This window comes from Hippoglossus stenolepis, chromosome 19, assembly GCF_022539355.2.
Source record: "Hippoglossus stenolepis isolate QCI-W04-F060 chromosome 19, HSTE1.2, whole genome shotgun sequence".
In the NCBI taxonomy this organism is placed as follows: domain Eukaryota; kingdom Metazoa; phylum Chordata; class Actinopteri; order Pleuronectiformes; family Pleuronectidae; genus Hippoglossus; species Hippoglossus stenolepis.
The window spans coordinates 8530132-8547906 of record NC_061501.1 but is presented as its reverse complement, the minus strand read 5'-3'; the positions used below and the strand labels follow the sequence as shown (position 1 = coordinate 8547906).

Here is a 17775-nt window from a genome sequence, read left to right as displayed (position 1 = left end):
AAATAAAAGGTCTTTCACAAGATTTATGCCTCAGCAGTGAAAAATTGAACTACTAGAATACAAAAAGTACAAAATGTTCACAGGGGTGAAAGCTAACACGCTCACTCATGAATGCACATGTTACTAACTGCAGTGTGTGCCATTGCCCCCAGAAACACGCATGTGCTGAATTCACACACACAACACACACACAACACACACACACACACACACACACACACACACACACACACACACACACACAGGTAAGACAACACCAACAACCTTGTCCAGTGACTCATACGACAGCCTGCCCTCCATCTGCATCACTCTTCTATTCTGGCCATCATTCTGCCAAGATTTGTGTTTGACTTGAGTCGTGGTCAGAATGGAAAGTTTGACTGGCTGTAGGGACGGCCTTTATTCATATTATGAGGTGAAAGCACTGGTGCTCACACACAGATGTGGACAGATGCAAACTTACACACAGGACTGTTGTTAATAGAGTAGAGAAACTGGAGAGAAACACTTTGTAGAGAGCTGGAAAGAGAGAGAGAACGTGATGGAGAGAGTGGATGGGATTAAAACAGAGAGGAATGGACAGGCTGCTTTAGCAGACGCAAAGAAGAGGAACTGTTGTGTTTAGACTGAGTGAGAGTTAAAACACTTGAGGTGCTGGATGAACGCCTGCACCTAACAACCCGTCATCACTGTCAAGCCGGCTCTACCTGCAGAAGTGTGCTGTAGAGATGGAGAGGGAGAGATGGAGCGATCCAGTCATCTAAATTGAGTCAGCACCCCGAGAATGCATCAGAGTTATTTTATCATGAGTCAGTGTAAAAAACTGGATGGAGTGTGGAGATCACAAGCGCGGGGGGGGAGGGGGTTCTATGATCAAAACTGGAGAGTTTCCTGCAACAAAAATAAAAAATGAAATAAATAATGATGCAGCCAAGCACCTATTTTTACACAGTAGTGTTATTCCACACAGGAAACAATTATAGCTGGGCTCCACCGACAACCGCTACCATCAGCACTATGCAATCGACGTTTTTTTTATTCAACCAGGGTAGATTCGATGACCATGCAGCTATGCACACAGGCTAATCTGACAGTGGCTGAGCAGCTCCACTGGAACAGTTTAGGGGTCAAGGGCCTTGCTCAAGGGCACTTCAGTGTTGGGTGGTAAGGAGGGAGGTTTAAAGAACAAAGTCCTTGTGCTTTATCGTTGCAGATCCAGAATCGTAGATATCAAGATTGATTAGATAAACAATATGCCTAATCACGTACACAACTACTACTGACAATGTCGCTATCATTACATTAGTCATTGCTACTCCCTTCATCTCTGTCAGACGTTTTTTTCTTTAAACACTTCAAACATTGATACATTTCTCCATTGATGTAAGACACTATATTTTCTCATGATTAATGTAAATATTGTTATTTTGTTGACGTGCTCTGTTACAGACAGCTTCCATTGCACTTCTGTTCTTCCTGAAAGTGGGATCCCTCACTTGTGGCTAATCATGAGATTTTCAATTCCCTTATTTTTTTGGGTAGTTATGGAAGTTCTTGTCGAGGGCTAAGAGACAAGGATGCCACACCTTCTTAAGCCCAATGAGACAAACTTGTGAATATGACCAGTGACATGTGAATATGGGCTATACAAAGAAAATTTGATTGATTGATTGTTTGATAAATGCTCTTGTTTCCTCTCCTCATGCTAATTTATCCTGAAAGTTTGGGGACTGAAGCAACAACCTTCCAGTCAAGCCTCTGTCCGAGCACTTTATAGTCGTGTCTCCAATAGCGGATTCATATTTAGTTTAATGCGAGTTTGAATACAGTTTATTGAGTTTGTTGAATCTATTACAACATCTAGTACTATAACGACAGCGACTTTACGAATTTAAATCAATGTAGGACTTAAATGCGACCTGTGTAAAATGTTATTTGAGCTGTCGTCATTCAGCCAAGTTGAATCTCACAGTGGCACAAGAAGAGCAATAACTTTCAAGGACGCAAAAAGTTTAGCTCAATAATATACTGTTTATAAAAGGCTACTGTAAATATTTGAAAAACATATTTATTAAAAGGTTTCTTTAAAATCAGCTTTAGGTCATTTATCCAAAGCGTATTTGTTTTTGTGAGTCAGTCTCAATGCATATTAATGCCAAAGGGTAACTTAGATTATGAACAATAATGGTTTGAGTTTGTGTGTGAGTGGGTTTTATTTCTTAGATATTATGATATATTATATATGAGATGATTTGCTGTTGTACCAGCTGGCAGAAATGGCAGCGTGGCTAAATGTGATCACCTATAACAAGAAACTATTGGAATTATGATTTTAAATCAGCAAGACGAACGTACCCCTATCCTAAAGCTCTACAATAGGTTTACCTTTGTACACGCTCACTGTTTATTTAATCAAATAGTTTCTCTCATCTGCTTTCAAATTATTACCTCCCGCCACCACCCAGTTTCTGCTTTATCTGAGTTCTGTGGTCATTACCGGATCCTGCTGGGTCCAATAACAAGCACTTGACGCATGATTTCCTACAAGCTATTCAGCTGAAAGGTCAAGATCCCTCTGCTGCACGAGAACAGTACATCTCGCTGACCTTAACGTCTGCAACCCCACAGAAGATTGCGCCTCGTACAACGTTAGCGGCAGGAGAGACGAGCAGCTGCTTGAAATTCATGTCTGCGGTGAATGTTAATAAAAAACGGTAATTAAAGAAGAGATACATTTATCTGAGAGTTAAGTCGATAGCGCTGAGTTCATGCAAGACTGCACTGAAGTCCAAGGGAAAAATTAATCTTAGTAGCAGCCTCCCATGAGGGTACTTATATTGATAGCACTGTGCTATACATGTAACTGAATTCTGCTCGCATTCAAGTGAGATGTACTCTACAGTCACAGTGAGCAGTTCCCACAGACCTGCACGGAGAAAATTTGTCTCAACTGGAATATAGACTCATCATAACATAAACATAGAGCTCTGACGAATATATTTGGTCTAAGTGCAAAAAAAACTGCCTAAACCATACAAGAATGTAAAAGTACTTCAATGCAAATAGTATCACACGATGTAAAAACACACAAAAATGTTGTAATATTGATGATATGACCTATTTTAATAAGGTAAAAATAAACAATTTCTGCTGTAAAATCTGATCGACCTGATATCTATGGCCCTGGATGTGCTTACGTCTGTTGATGGAGTATGGTTTGGCTGTGCTGTCAAGTATGGGCTCCAGGAGAGGAGAGGTGAAGTAAAGCTTGGGGAAGGAAAGAAGATATACAGTAATTGTGCTGGTGTGACATTTTCCCATAATCCCTCTGAAATGCCGCCAGTGTCAGGACACATGGAGGCAGAGAAGTGATGGGAGGAAGAGAGACGGAGAGCATCTATTGCCGTACTTTTGTTAAGCATGAAGTAGAACCTTTTTTTCACCCCTATAACCAATACATTAGTTTGTTGTGCTGAATGGGGGCATTTGCATTATGTGTGTGTCTGGTCCTGTGTATGTGTGTAGAAGGTTTGATGGATGTTAATAGAAGGGAATGTTAGGGGCTGTAATTATCGTAAAAAACAATAATGAAATGATTGGATCAAAAGGGACATGACAGGTTCATTACTGACTGCACACATCACACAGCCTGCCAACACACAAACACAAACACTCGATACAAAAACATGGTGGCCAATACAGTAACAAGATTTTGTGTGTGTGTGTGTGTGTGTGTGTGTGTGTGTGTGTGTGTGTGTGTGATAGTTGTGTAACTGTATCTTAATCCTTGTGTACCTAATCAGATTTGTAAATGTATAAAAGATTCTGCAAATGTATATTCAGAAAAAGCACCAAGCCTTTTCAGCAATTAATATATATGTACTCATTTAAAGATGTATCAAATCTGTACAAATCTCCAAACACTAGCAAATGTCATCACATATTTACAGATTGTTTTTTAAACACTGACAAATCTGAATACACACCGAGATTATGAATACACATCTACAGATTTATGTCTGCATTTGCTCATCCAAGCACAACTTTAAAGATAATTTTACACATTTACAAATGATTACTGATTATGGACACATAAATTGAGATGGAGTTAAATGACTCCACACACACACACACACACAAACACACAATAATATTGCTTTAACATTGGCGCCATCATTCTACTGCTAAAACAGTGAGCACAGCAGTAAAGTCCAGGCTTTTAATTTGGATTTCTTTATCTGCTTCGCAGCCAAATATCATGTAGCTGTTACCCTCAGCTTATTTTCCCCTTGAATCTAAATGCTTAAATGTTAAATGGGTGTAAGTGTGTCTGTATATGACAACAAAAGAACCACCTCAGTCACATGTGAGTCCCTTTATCTCTCAGGCCTTAGATTGAGGGTGAAGCTCATCATAGAAGAGAAGGCGTTGTTATCATCCCAAGGTCACACACACACATGCACAAACAGATAGGCTACCTCAGAAAAGGAAAATAACTACAATGGGCAATTTACCCAGAACAGACAGGGATGATGGCCAGGAAGCGCGCGCACACACACACACACACACACACACACACACACACACACACACACACACACACACACACACACACACACACACACACACACACACACACACACACACACACACACACACACACACACACACACACACACACACACACACACACACACACACAGCTGTGCCCCAGGGCCAAAGCTCTGGCAATGCATCATTACCCTCCCTTGGAGGTGATTCCATATCCCAGCATGCATTTCTCATGCGGAGAGGAAATTACCCCTGGGCCGTGCTGAGAGCCAATAGAGTGTGTCCTCTTTCCTCTATCTCTCTCTTTCTTCCCTCCTTTCTCTTTTTTTAAATCCCTCGCTCACCCCATGACTGTGCCTATCACACCCTTACTGTCCTCCCTCTCCTGCTCCGTCTCCCTGAGTCACCCAGTCACTAACATATCCATTTATCTTCCTTATCATCTTTCTCTCATTGCCAATTCTTTTTTTTCTCTTCTTCTTCCTTTTTTTCCCTACATCTGATGTGGAGCCCAGATGAATAACAAAGGACAAAAATAGGTACCGACCGGCTCATTCCTAAGTCCTGCCCCCAAGTCTGTGTTATTTTGCGGATTAAATTTATATATTACATCACAATAATGTACCAGTTATGTTTTACTTCTTTCAGAAATGTATTGCAGGTTATCGTGGTCGTTACATGGTTAGAACAGGTGGTGCACCTTGTAGCAAAAGTTGTTATACAGCAGTAATGAGCCCCAACTCTTATCTCTGTCCAAGGTGCTGAAACTCACAAACCATGTGCAGCTGTGTGTCACTGTCCATGGTGCTGAAACTCACAAACCAAGTGTCTTTGTGTCTCTCTCCATGGTGCTGAAACTCACAAACCAAGTGTCTTTGTGTCAAACACACACTGCACTTGAACAGACAGTGGTCGCAAAAAAAAGGAACACGAGCAGTGCTTCTTTTTCACACACATGCACATAAATAAACAAACTATACTGACCTTCTGTCAGTAACACACACACAAACATACAAACACACACAAACACACACAAACACACACAGAATCCCACGTCATTGTTCTGTCGACTGTGTGACACATGGGAGTCATTGCCTCAGCCTTATGCTATCACATACTATAAATGTCAGACACAAAAGTAAGTGCATATACACACACATACTGTCTCCATCTCCCTGCCTTTGACCCAGCCTTGAACACACACACACACACGCACACGCACGCACAGTCACAGCTGACCATTACAGATTTTCCATTAATAGAGCAATGTGTTCAGCCTGTGAGCCAACAAACGCTGACAATAAATAGCGAGTGTTGACAATGATATGTCATATCGGATCACGTCATATCAAGCTACTACAGCTATTTCATGCCGGCAGCTGTGTTGTCTTAAGAGAATAAAGGCAGGGGGACTTTTTTTTTACATTTACCAATACAATGTGTGTTTTCCATCTATTTTTGCAGAGATGTGGCTTTAACCCTGGGTTTCTGGATTATGGTTCACTGGGTTTTCAGTTCGTGTCTGGCAAAACAATCAGCTAAATGCAAAACGTTTAGTGGAACAAATTAATTTAGACATCAAACATCTCTAACGGTACAGCTGCTATTGTTGCATTAAAAAATGTTGGATTGGTGAAGAAAATGTCAACATGGGGAGTTTGATTTATCTTACCCCCGAGCTAAACGCTGTGTCTCCGTTTAAGGCTGAATGATGAGATAAGACAAGTACACTCCTGCAGTTGAAACAATACTGCAGTCTCGTTTTTTGATCACAATATTACACCTCTTCTTCTTTCTTCTGCACGTCAATCCTCATTTCTACCACGCTGTGAATTCTCCCCCTCCACTGGAACTCCGCTTGTATGATGTTTTCTGCCCTCGACAAGCTTTGTAACAATAACCATTGGCCCGCATCTCATTGGTCCCCAAATCCCATCCTCCCCGAGCAAATGTTCATCACTCTCTCCCAGTACTCAGAGACCTACATCACTCCCTCCTTCCTTTCATTCTTTTTTGTCTTTCTTCAGTCCCTCAAGGTAAGTCTCCCTTATTCCCTTCAAAAACTTCGCTGTGTACTTTCTACCCCTCACTTAAAATCCTCCTTTACTTTTTCCTTTTTTCATTTCATCCAACATTGTTCTTCTTTTCTTCCTTTCTTTATTGGTTCTGTAGCTGCACCTCAACACTTTGCTCTTCATCTTGCTCCCTATGGAGGATTGCAAGTGTCAAAGAAACCTTAATAAAGCATTTATTAAATACTGTCAATAAAAAAAAGGTATTTGTTATTAATCTAAATAAATAGACTAGATTACAGATTAATCTATATTTTAAGGTACAATAAAAAGAGAAATTTACAAACCCATCAATAAGTTGAAAGTTGAAATAGTTGAAATTAAAAAAGGGATTTTTAAAAACAACATAAATTGGTCTGAATGAACCTAATTTAAAAATTAATTAACATCATGACTTCATAAATACATAATGGAATGTACTTTATGAAAATGCTGATTAAAAGCAGAAATAACAGAAAATGAATTCATAAATTGAATGAAGAAAACTGATTTGAATCCTAAAGGGCATTTATCTTATCATTTTAATTTCTGCACAGCTTATCCTGAACCTATTAGCCATTTGATTTGCTCACTCATTTAGCCTCCCTTAGCAATGGCTCTCCTACCAATCAGAGAGTTTGTTACACCCCGTGGTTAATTTACATTGTTTTACCTCGTTTGACCAATGTCAGGCCCAAAGGTTAACTGGAGAGGCTAATCACAGAAGCTAAGTGACTGAGGAAATCAAAGCTGATATGAAAATTCATAGCAGTGGTTATTGATTAAAATCTGAATTCTTAATTCAATTTGTGAATTTCATTAATAGATTTTGTAAATTATTTACTTGTGTTTATGCTTTGTATAACCCAATTATCGACGATTCATATTCAATTTGTTCATTCTCTTTATAAGTTCTCTCTCCCAAATTTCAAATAATGAATTTGTGGGATTTAGTCCATGACACTTGCAGTCCGCCACACATCACTATGTTAATATTCAGTTTAAGCAGGGCAACCAGTTGGATGTTAATCCTTTTTCAAAGAGACAGCGGAACAATGAAGGCTGTAACATTTATCTAAATTATGCCTCGTCCTTCTCCACACTTTTATCCCATCTTTCTAACATTTACCTCCTTCCACCTTGATCTTCATCTACCAACCTCCATTTTTCCTCTCCCTTCCAAAACCCCTCTCCTCCATTTTCATGTATTCCCCACCTTCTCATCATCATGTGCCTCCTCTCTTTCCTCCCCCCCTCTCCTCGGCTGGGTTCATCCCTCCCTTTAACTTCATCTTCAGCAGACCCTCCTGCCACTCTTCCTCCCCGCTATCTCATCTCCCTCTCTCTTTCTGCCCCCCTCTCTTCACTGCCATCCATTAGCGGTTATTGAGTTTTCTCTTTTGTGTCGCTGTCCTCACCTCTGCTCTATCGTGCTCACTCTTCTGCGACTGTAATGGCCCCTAACTGTGTAACCGGCTGACACGGACACACACACACTCGACAGCCATGTACACAAGTCAAAGAATATACATAAAAATACAGTCTCCTCTCAAACACACACTGCATTCTCCCACAGACACGCATTAACACCGACATAACCTCTGCCCCTCGCTCAGTGTTCCTTGTCTCTAATAGCTGCTAACTCATTTAGCACTTCATGTTAGCTCAGCTAGATCCAATTACAGCAAGAGAGAGAGTGTGAGTAGGAGGCTATTTAACCTCATGGCAGAGAGAAATGTAACACAAAGCTCAAATTTAGCAATATCAAGAAGGATCATGCAAGGTTTTAAGAAATCAGCACTTAGGGGTTTAATTAAATTTACTTAAAAAAACAAGAAACTAAATTAGATTATGTGTTTTCCTGAATTAAGGCAACGTTTGTGTTTAAAATGGACAGAATAACAAAAAGCAACAGGAACATAACCGGAAATTGATTCCTGGACTGAGCCTGTATAAGACTTCCAATAACAAAATTACAACAACAATTAATTAAGCATTTGTTTGTTCATACCATATTTCTTCAAATGTGGATGTGACCCTTTATTTACCTCAGCTCCAGAAGGTAACTGGCCCTCATTAGAGGCAGGATTGTATTTTGAATTTCAGGTGAGGTGAGGTGAGGTGAGGTGAGGTATGGATCAGCTGTTTAATTTTGGGTTTAACCATTTTCACAGAGAATAATTCATGGATCTCGATGGAAGAAATCAGGCACAATAGGGGAACTGATATCTATGAGTATGTGCAATTTGGTGCAGCTTAATTGAATGCAAGGGGGCTGCTGGGCCTTGGTGGAGCTATGCCCTCTACTGAGTGCCATTCTGGTCATTGTTTTAGTGCAAAGGTTATTTTTCATTTACTCAACCCTTTATAACACTGTTTCAAATTAAATGTCCTCTAGTGCTTCAGTGGACTTTTTGTCTTTAAAGGGCTTTTACAGTCTTACAACAGCAACAATAGTTAGAGCTAGAGAGAATTGAGAGATGGCAAATCAAAGTGGATACACATATACACCCAAAATTAAAGAAAAAAGACAAAAACTTCTATTAGTTGTATATTGGGCCGCCCTTTGTTTGTGTCAACCACCTCTCTGGTCGTCATTGTTGGAATACAAAAGGCTGCACGGTGGAGCAGTGGTTAGCACCAACCTGCTTTGCAACCAGGGCCTGTCTATGTGGAGTTTGCATGTTCTTCCCATGCCTGTGTGGGTTTTCTCCAGGGACTTCCGCCTACAGTCCAAAGTCTGGTTAGATAAATTGATGACTCTAGGTTTGAATGTGAGTGTGAGTGGTTGTTTGTCTTTGTATGTCAGCCCTCTGATAGACTGATGACCTGCCTCTAACACAATGTCAGCTGGGATTAGCTCCAGCACCCACGAGACCCTCAAAGCGGTACCAATGATGGATGGAAGGTTTATAAAATACATCTTACGTTCCCCTTAAAAAAATCTGAAAAGGTACGATCAGCAATAACATGACCAGTGATGTCAGTTATAACGAACACTGTGCTCATACTTACAGGGATACCGTATTTTGGATGGTGTTGGTATGGAAGTCTGTTAATTGCTAGGTTCTCTTTTCAGAGTTGCTGCACTTTGGCTACCTGTGGTTCGTAATAAATTGATGCTCACCGCTGCCCTAAATTAAAAGTAAACAACACACTGAGTCGAAAGCAGTTTTGTATGAATTTTAAAGCAGTCCTTGATAACTTGGTAACTTCTAATTAAATAAGGTTTTATTGTACTCTGCAGGAGGGCGTTAAATGCACAAAAGAGCTCACAAAATATTGGAACCGTGTACAAGATGGCCACATTTCCTTAATCGTGGCTTAGGATACTAGGTTTTAATCTTTCTGTTGTCTAATATTAAGTGTTAAAGCAGGAGAAACAATATGTATCTTGCATATGCAGTATATAAAGCTTAAAGCCGTTACGGAAATAGAGTGATCACCTATGTATACTTTCTCAACCTATTTGTTTATTATCCACAGAGTCTCAAAAAGAAAACGTATTCTGCAGCAATATGGCTTTAATTGACTATGTTTATGTAAACTTTAAGTTTTTTTTACAGCTACTTTACTCCTCACTCAGTTTTTGCAAGTAACACAAATGTTTCAAGGTAAAGGAATACATTTCAACTAATGTCTCACAGGTGTCATCACCAATAAAAAGCCACTCACTTGGTATGAATATGGAAGAAAATGGGTCTTTCGTGGGTCAGACTCACTATTTATTTAACACAGTCAATAACATAATAAAATATATATATTAGGAATTAATTTGCATATTATTAATAAATGTTTTAAAGGGGACATAGCATGCCCATTTTACCACAAGTTGATATGGTTCCTTGGGGTCTTAATGAAATGTCTGTAACATACTTTGGTCAAAATACCACAAGGATCATATAAAACAGCACCCTTTTTACCCTGTATAAAACAGCCCTCCACAGAGTGACCTGTTTTGAGTGCCTGTTCCTTTAAATGCTAATGAGCCAGCTCCCCCCTCCCCCCTCTCCCCCCATGATTTTAAACAATATAAATTACATATTTTATATGATATAAATTATCAAATATGCATCCCATACTTTGTATTCCCCTTCTGTTGTCCTGGAGTTTTAATTTTCCCAATCACATAATTAAATGTCCCCCTCTGCCCATCCACTACAAGCACACAAGCAGACAGACAGAGAGAGAAAGAGAGGGGTGGGGGGGGGGCTATGAAGACCATCATTTACCCCCGAACCCCGACATTCAACGGGTACAACAACAAGCGGAGAAAGCAGAATCGCGGGCTGACCTTATATATACAGTCTATGGGGCTGACCAGCGCGGAGAAATGGGGGGGAGACTTCCAGTTCCTTGTTACGACACAAAACCCAGGAAGCTCAATCGAGTCGCTCAAGCATGACGTTTCTGACTTAGAGGAACTATAACAAAACACGCAAGTGTTTTTTCCCCAGAGTTTTTGGGTTGGTAGACATGCCAGATACCCACATTAATGTGTAGAAGCACTAACAAAGTGGAATTTGCATGCTATGTCCCCTTTAACAGAGTGGGAGAATTTTTGATAATTTGTGTTTGTGTGAAACAATGTCTAAGGGCCATCAGTGCTTCGTTATCAGTATCAGGAGGATTATTCATGCATTTCTTGCTTTACTTTCTTTGCCATTGTTTGAATTATTTTCCTCCACCCTCTTCTATTCTTTCATCTCGTTCACAGTGTCTTTCTCTCCTTCTCCGTGTCCCTTTCTCCCGTGACTGACAGCTGCTGCTGGGACTCAATCTACAGACGTCTCAGTCCCTCTCGCTCTGTAATTAAAGGAATTATACATCAAGAGTCCTGTGAAATATATATAAATAAAGAGGGTGAATGAGCTTTGCTTAATTGCAGAGACAAGAGGGTGGAAGTGATCACAGCCCAGTAGGAATCTTCTACACACAGCTTGACACTGAGGGAGGTGAAATAGAGCTTCTGAAGCTACTGGTGTGCGGCTCGAGTGACACTCTCTTTTATTAGTCGTTTTTTGTCTTCATGCATATGTGGTACCTCTGCCTAGGACAAGTCCTGATGTAAATAAGGTGTAATGAACCACAGTAGCACTCTGTAAAAGAGAAACTCAATTATTTATGTGAGGCCACTACATTGGTTCAGCAGCTCAGACAAGAATAGTCGTCTGGAAAAATAGTTGAACCTAATTAATTTTTTTCTAAATCACAAAGCAACTTACTGACTTAGTTGACCAATGAAATGAGTGCTTTCCCGGTATGTATTTGAAAAAGTGAATTCTGCTGTTTCTCTGTAATGTAACAAATGCAGTAAAGACCAGCAGTTATTGAGCGGGGCGAGCGAAGACCAGCAGTGAGATTCAGTCCACAGGGCCCTGAAGCCGTGCCACCACTGCTGCACAAAGAGCTGTTCACCTGTTTAATCACAGCTCGGTTAAGAAGGTCTCAGTAGACGCAGAAACCAGAACTGAAGATTCAGTTGTCATTGCAGTTGATGAGTCCCAGTTGCCGCTGCTACAGAGCACTGGTCGCCTGTTTATCCAAAATGTATTAATATTGAACGTATCATGTGTCCAAATCTCACTGCACTTCCTTTAGCGCTTATCAACACACATGCAGAGTGTGAAGCAGATGAAAAGAATGGCTCTTGAGATATGCATTCCACATACAGACAGATTCTAGGAATTATTAGATAGATTTAAGTTTCTTTGGTGTCTCATGAGCCTTCATATTCATGAATGCATTAGATAAACGCAGTGTTCCTGTGTATTTCATCCTTGCACAAATGTCTAGCCCCAGATCATTGGCTAATCGGGAGGCACCTTTATATAAAGATGTTCTCACATCAGCTTTTAGTCATAGGGAAACTTAACCAACTTGTCCTACTAAGCTTGGACACACATGCCATGTGACCCCTAGAGAGAGAACAAATGGTGATCAACTAATGACGGAGGTTTGCAAAATATGTACTATGTACCACAAATTATGTTTAGTCAGAGATGTGTTTTAAACCAAAGGGTAGAATTCACCTGGACGGACCATGACGGAAACATGAATGTGTGTATGTCAGTGTGTATTTGTGTGTGTTATGTATTGAAGACTTTAGGGGGAAAAAACTGTAAGTTATGTTGAAAGTTTCACCAAACCAAAGGGAATGTTATCCAATGCAATCTTGTCCTCAAAAACAATTCAATGTAACAGGTGTGTCTTTGCACTCTTCCATAGGTAGTCATATATGTCTATATAGTGTCCTATCCTGCCACACAATCCTTCACACGTTCCTTCCTCTAAACTCCAGAAACACACACACTCAAACAACAACAGCAGCCCACAAAGACCTTTCATCCTACCTTGGGTCCTTCTGAATAGAGTCGATGGAAGGTGAGCGCTGCAGGCTGCCTTCGGGCGGTAGGGCTGGTCCAGACTTGCTGTAGGGTGATTCCACCACCGAGGGGCAGTACTGCAGGGTGCGGTAGGGGTCGGCCACATATGGGTCTGAGCCGTACACGTCGCCGACGTTGCTTGAGGTGTAGCCCGGGCCCACTGTGGCATAGTTGTTGGTCCCGCCACGGCTGTAGTTTCCTGTCCCGGTGCTGTGACTGGCTGTGCGCTGCAAAGGGGCGGAGTCGACACCAGGGGAGGAGGGAGCTAGGATAGGGAAGTAGGGACAGAGGACATAACTTAGGACCTGGTCATGGATACGCTGGGTGAGGTCTGCAGGGCGGAGAGTGGGATAAAGGAGAGGAGAGGAGACCCAAGGAAATGAGGAGAGGCAGAAAGAGAGACAAACAGGTTGTTGGGTAAAGACGAGCGTGTCTCCATATGGATGGATAAATATTGGCCGCATGCCCAGGATTAACAACAAGGAACAACGTTCAACAGAGGGAGAGATTGAGGAGGGAGAAGAGAAAAATATTGACATATGATGAGTAGACTGAAGGTTGAGATCATATAAATGACTGCTCAGGAGAAAATATGAACATACTTATAATTATATACTGCGAGCCACATGGCATTTCCAATGCACCAACAATACAAAACTATTATTTAGCGTACATCAATATACATCTTGATACATATTCCCGTTGAAGGCTTGTGATTTTCTTTTCCATGACAAACCATAGTAAAATAGTGCCTTTATTCATTATAAGTTCCTTACTTATCTATAGTTCTATTCAAATATGAAGTACAGTTGCCTCGTATGATAAAAAAAAACACTTTCCCTTGAACAACACCTTCCACCACACTGACCATTTGTTAACAGTGATAGTCCGTCATGCCCATGCAATGAAACGTGGAGACTTTGCTTGTAACGGAGCTACAGGACCATTGCAGAAACCGTTTTTCCTTTTCCCGCCTGGTGAGCAACAAGGACAAAAAATTCATAAAATAAAAAATAGATAAATAACACACCGAGCTAGCTCTCTTTAGAGTGAGATGAAAATTGAATAGGGATTTGCTCAGGGGATGTGAGCAGCACTGCAGGGGCACAGTAGCTGTCGCCTCTCCCTTCCCCGTCGCGTTGGGAGTGGCAGATCAGCGATATATCAATGTGTTAATGTGAGTCTGGGAGCCTCGTTTCTCTGGCTATAAAAACACAGAGACAGATGATGTGGCGGCTGAGGGTGGGGGTGCCGGGCGGTGAGGGGGGTTTCCATCCCATCCGTCATTACGACAAAAGGTATGTGGACACGGAAACAGACATGTACGCACATGCAAAAAAAGAAGAAAAAAACACGATAAATGTGTTCTTTAAACAAGCATGTAATAAATCATCAAGCCTCGGAATCAATATGTGGCCACGTGATGGACTAGGGCTTTAAAACATCCCGAGCCTCCTCTTACAAAGGGAATTAGCCTTTAAAAACCATGTCTGGATGGGAACACACGCTACAACTAACACACACTCCGCATACACTCTGGGCCTGGACACAAGCACTCCCATGCAACTCGTATACAAGTACAAGAGGGGCCTCATATAAACGCACACATTTACACATTGTATCAGCCCCTGCACTGAACTAATGAAGGCTGTGAGAATGAGTGTGTGTGCTGAGTCCATCATCGTTATGTGGCCAACAAACTTTGCTCTTAAATGTCGTCCTGAGTGGTGGCATTTACTTGACCTTTACAACCCACTTTCTCTTTCTTTTCACATGCACACACACAGGTTTGCACAGCGCTTCTTTTTAGGACTCTGCATTGAATTCCATTAACTGTGGACAGCCTGACCAACAACCAAATGCACATGCTGTCTGGACCGAGGTTTTTTACGACAGGTGACAGTGGACACACTACCGCTTGTGTCCACAGAGGCGCCACACTCAACAAAAGTGAAAAGTTCCTTGTAGGAGGTTTAACCATGAGTAAATCATGCCTAACTCTAACCTTAACCAAACCACAATTCGAATAAACCGCTGACCTTAACCAGGACATCAAAATTACAATTTCCCTCATTAGGACCGGGCTTTGGCCCCCATGAGGTCTATTGGTCCTGACAAGATCAGTGTTTATGCTGAAAAAAGGCTCTTAAGAGGTAACAACTCTCTCACACACCCCTGTGGTGGCAGATTAAACCAATCTTTCTACAACAATTCCAAACCTCCTGTTTTATATTCTTTGCACCAAGTCTGGTAAACTCCATTATTTGACCCACCACAAGCACGAGGAACCTTTTGGATGATGAAACAACATTAGCATATTTTCATTTCAAAACTCTATAATCAGGTTAACAAAAATCCCTTTTCCAGCCAGACAGTGAAAAATCCAAGATTTTGATTGTGCCATGCAATGCCCACGAGGCGTCGGGCTGTGTGAGCTCTTCCACTGATGCCCCACATTTGACAAAGATCCAAAGAATCATAGGCAGGGAAAGAGAAGTGAAAGAGTGAGAGAGCTCGGGAAACAGAGAGAACCAGCTGAGGGATGAGGTATGGGGCTGCAGTATAAAGAAGAGAAATACCAGAGGGGAGAGGAAGGAAACAAGAGGCGACGGAGGAGAGACAGAAGAGCTGCATAGAAACCAGGGCGTAAAGGAAAGGTAATGAAGCAGAGTTATTCTCATCAGAAGAGATCCCCAGTCTTTTTCTGTGCTCTTTAAACGGTGTCTGTGGCGTTTCTGCCTTTCTGAATGTCTCATTAGTGGCCGAGGCTTCGGGCTAGTAGTGCACGCCACCAGTATCTGTATCAGTACTCACATAGAGAGACTCGACATCCAAAGAGGATGAACCTCAGAGCAAAAGAGGTGGTGGGGGAGAAGGGAAAAGAGGAGAGAGGGAAGACACACACACACAAAAAATGGCCTGTCAAATTATGTTTATCGCCCGTGCTGTGACCACTAAATAGGGATGTCCTTGGGAAGAGGCTGAAAGGCTGAGGGAAGGAAATCACAAATAGAGAGAGATGGTAGAGGAGGTACCCGAAAAAGTGTCCTGCCAAATTACTCGTTAAGTCCATCCTTTTGTTTGCATAACATTTTCTTTCCTTGTCTTCTTCTCCTACCTTTAGTAAATGGAGAGCTGCTGAATTTATCATTTGCTCTGGTAATGGTGGAATCTGACTGATGACTTGACCTTTAGAGCGAATATAGCCTGGGAAAAAAGGAAAATCAACATGTATTTCTCACTCTCTGTGTGTGTAGGTGTATTATCGTGTTCCTTTCCTAGAGAGAAGTTTTCAGACATTTGTTCAACTTTTAAAGCAGTTGTGTCAGTCAGGGCTTTGGTTAAAGAATAGTGTTAGTTTCAGGGTTTAAGTTAAGCATGGAATTTAAAGTTTCAGTCTAACTTCAGCCCTGACCTTTAGCTGAAGTGTTTCTCCTTGCAGTGTTGGGGGACGGGGCAAAGACACACCGACCACCCTACACACATACACACACACAGACCAAAAGTCTAGGTTGTTTAGCTATAAGCAATGACTCCAGTCTGATGTGTGTGAAAAACAGTTGAGGGGCAGGAGAGGATGGGAACCATCTCTGAATGGTAGACGATGTGTTAGGGTCTAGTTTCAGCAAAAATTAAAACTAAGCGCAGCTTTCCAGATTTCCAACTCACGAGTGGTCGCTGGTGGCCGGGGGCTGCCAACCTTCGATTAGAGGGTGTTTACCTTTTCAAATAAAAATAAATGTGAGTTAGAGATGTTCCAAATGGCTGTCACTATGTTAGGACTAAGGTCCAAGAGGGTTTGAAACTCTGGTTGGTGTTATAACCCTAACCCTTATAAATTTGGTTATAAATGTGATATTAAAAAGTCATATAATTCACTTTACAGCTCATAAAACACATTTAAGTTTGCAGTTCCAGAATAACATGGAAAACGAAAAGGTCCTCACAAGTATAGTGAAACCCACTAACACATGCAAGGGTGTGTCTTTTCCAGCATGAGACAAACTCACAGCACTGTGTCATAAAGAATTAAACACATCATGAAACGTGTGCACAAGCACACACATGTGCGTGCACCGCTAACACACCTCACACCTGACGCTCTGGCGGCGTGAAATTGTGTTGGAGAGGAAATAAAAAAGGGCGGGTGTGTCTTTGTGTTGCTTTGCTTCGACCCAGAGTAAACAAATGGTGGCTGCGCTCCTGCTGGCGGATTAGCGATGGGAAGGGAAACTCTATTAGTCATTTGACACAGTGATACCCCAGCAATTAGCCGGGCGAGGCCGAGGGGCCGGCTACTTTACAGCAGGGCTTACTTTTTTCTTTGCAGTGCTGAGAGGAGGCAGCCGCTGAATGTATGAGATATGTAGAAAAACAGGGCGATAGGAAGAGAGAGAAAAGCAAGAGGGGATCAAACCAATCCTCTGAGCCTTCCATGGCCATCCTCCCTTCTCATTCTTGCATCTCTGCCTCCATTTCTTTCAATCCCTCTCCGTCTATCTCTCACTTTTACTCCATCACTCCCCTCACCCTTCTCTTTGCCCTTTACTTATTTCTGTCTCCATCTAGATGTGTCTCTCTCTACCCATGCCCCATCCATCTTTCTCTCTCAACCCATCCCTCTTGAAATCTTTGTCCTGCTCTCCTCTCTCTCGCTGTCGTTCACTCCTTCTCTGCTTCCAATGTTTTTTTTTCATCTGTCATCCTGTCTTCACCATCCATTCATTCCATGTTTTTCTCTCCTTTTCTTCTTCTAACACCCGTTCTATCCCCCTCTCTCTCTATTG

General features: G+C 41.6%; 1 protein-coding gene across 1 annotated transcript in view; it reads right to left on the bottom strand.

Annotated features, from left to right (window-relative positions):
- ctnnd2a (catenin (cadherin-associated protein), delta 2a) overlaps window positions 1–17775 on the bottom strand; it is a 244656-nt gene that overhangs the window by 93484 nt on the left and 133397 nt on the right. The window contains 1 exon segment of the mRNA XM_035143145.2: window positions 12956–13319. Coding sequence (XP_034999036.2) covers window positions 12956–13319 — 364 coding nt within the window.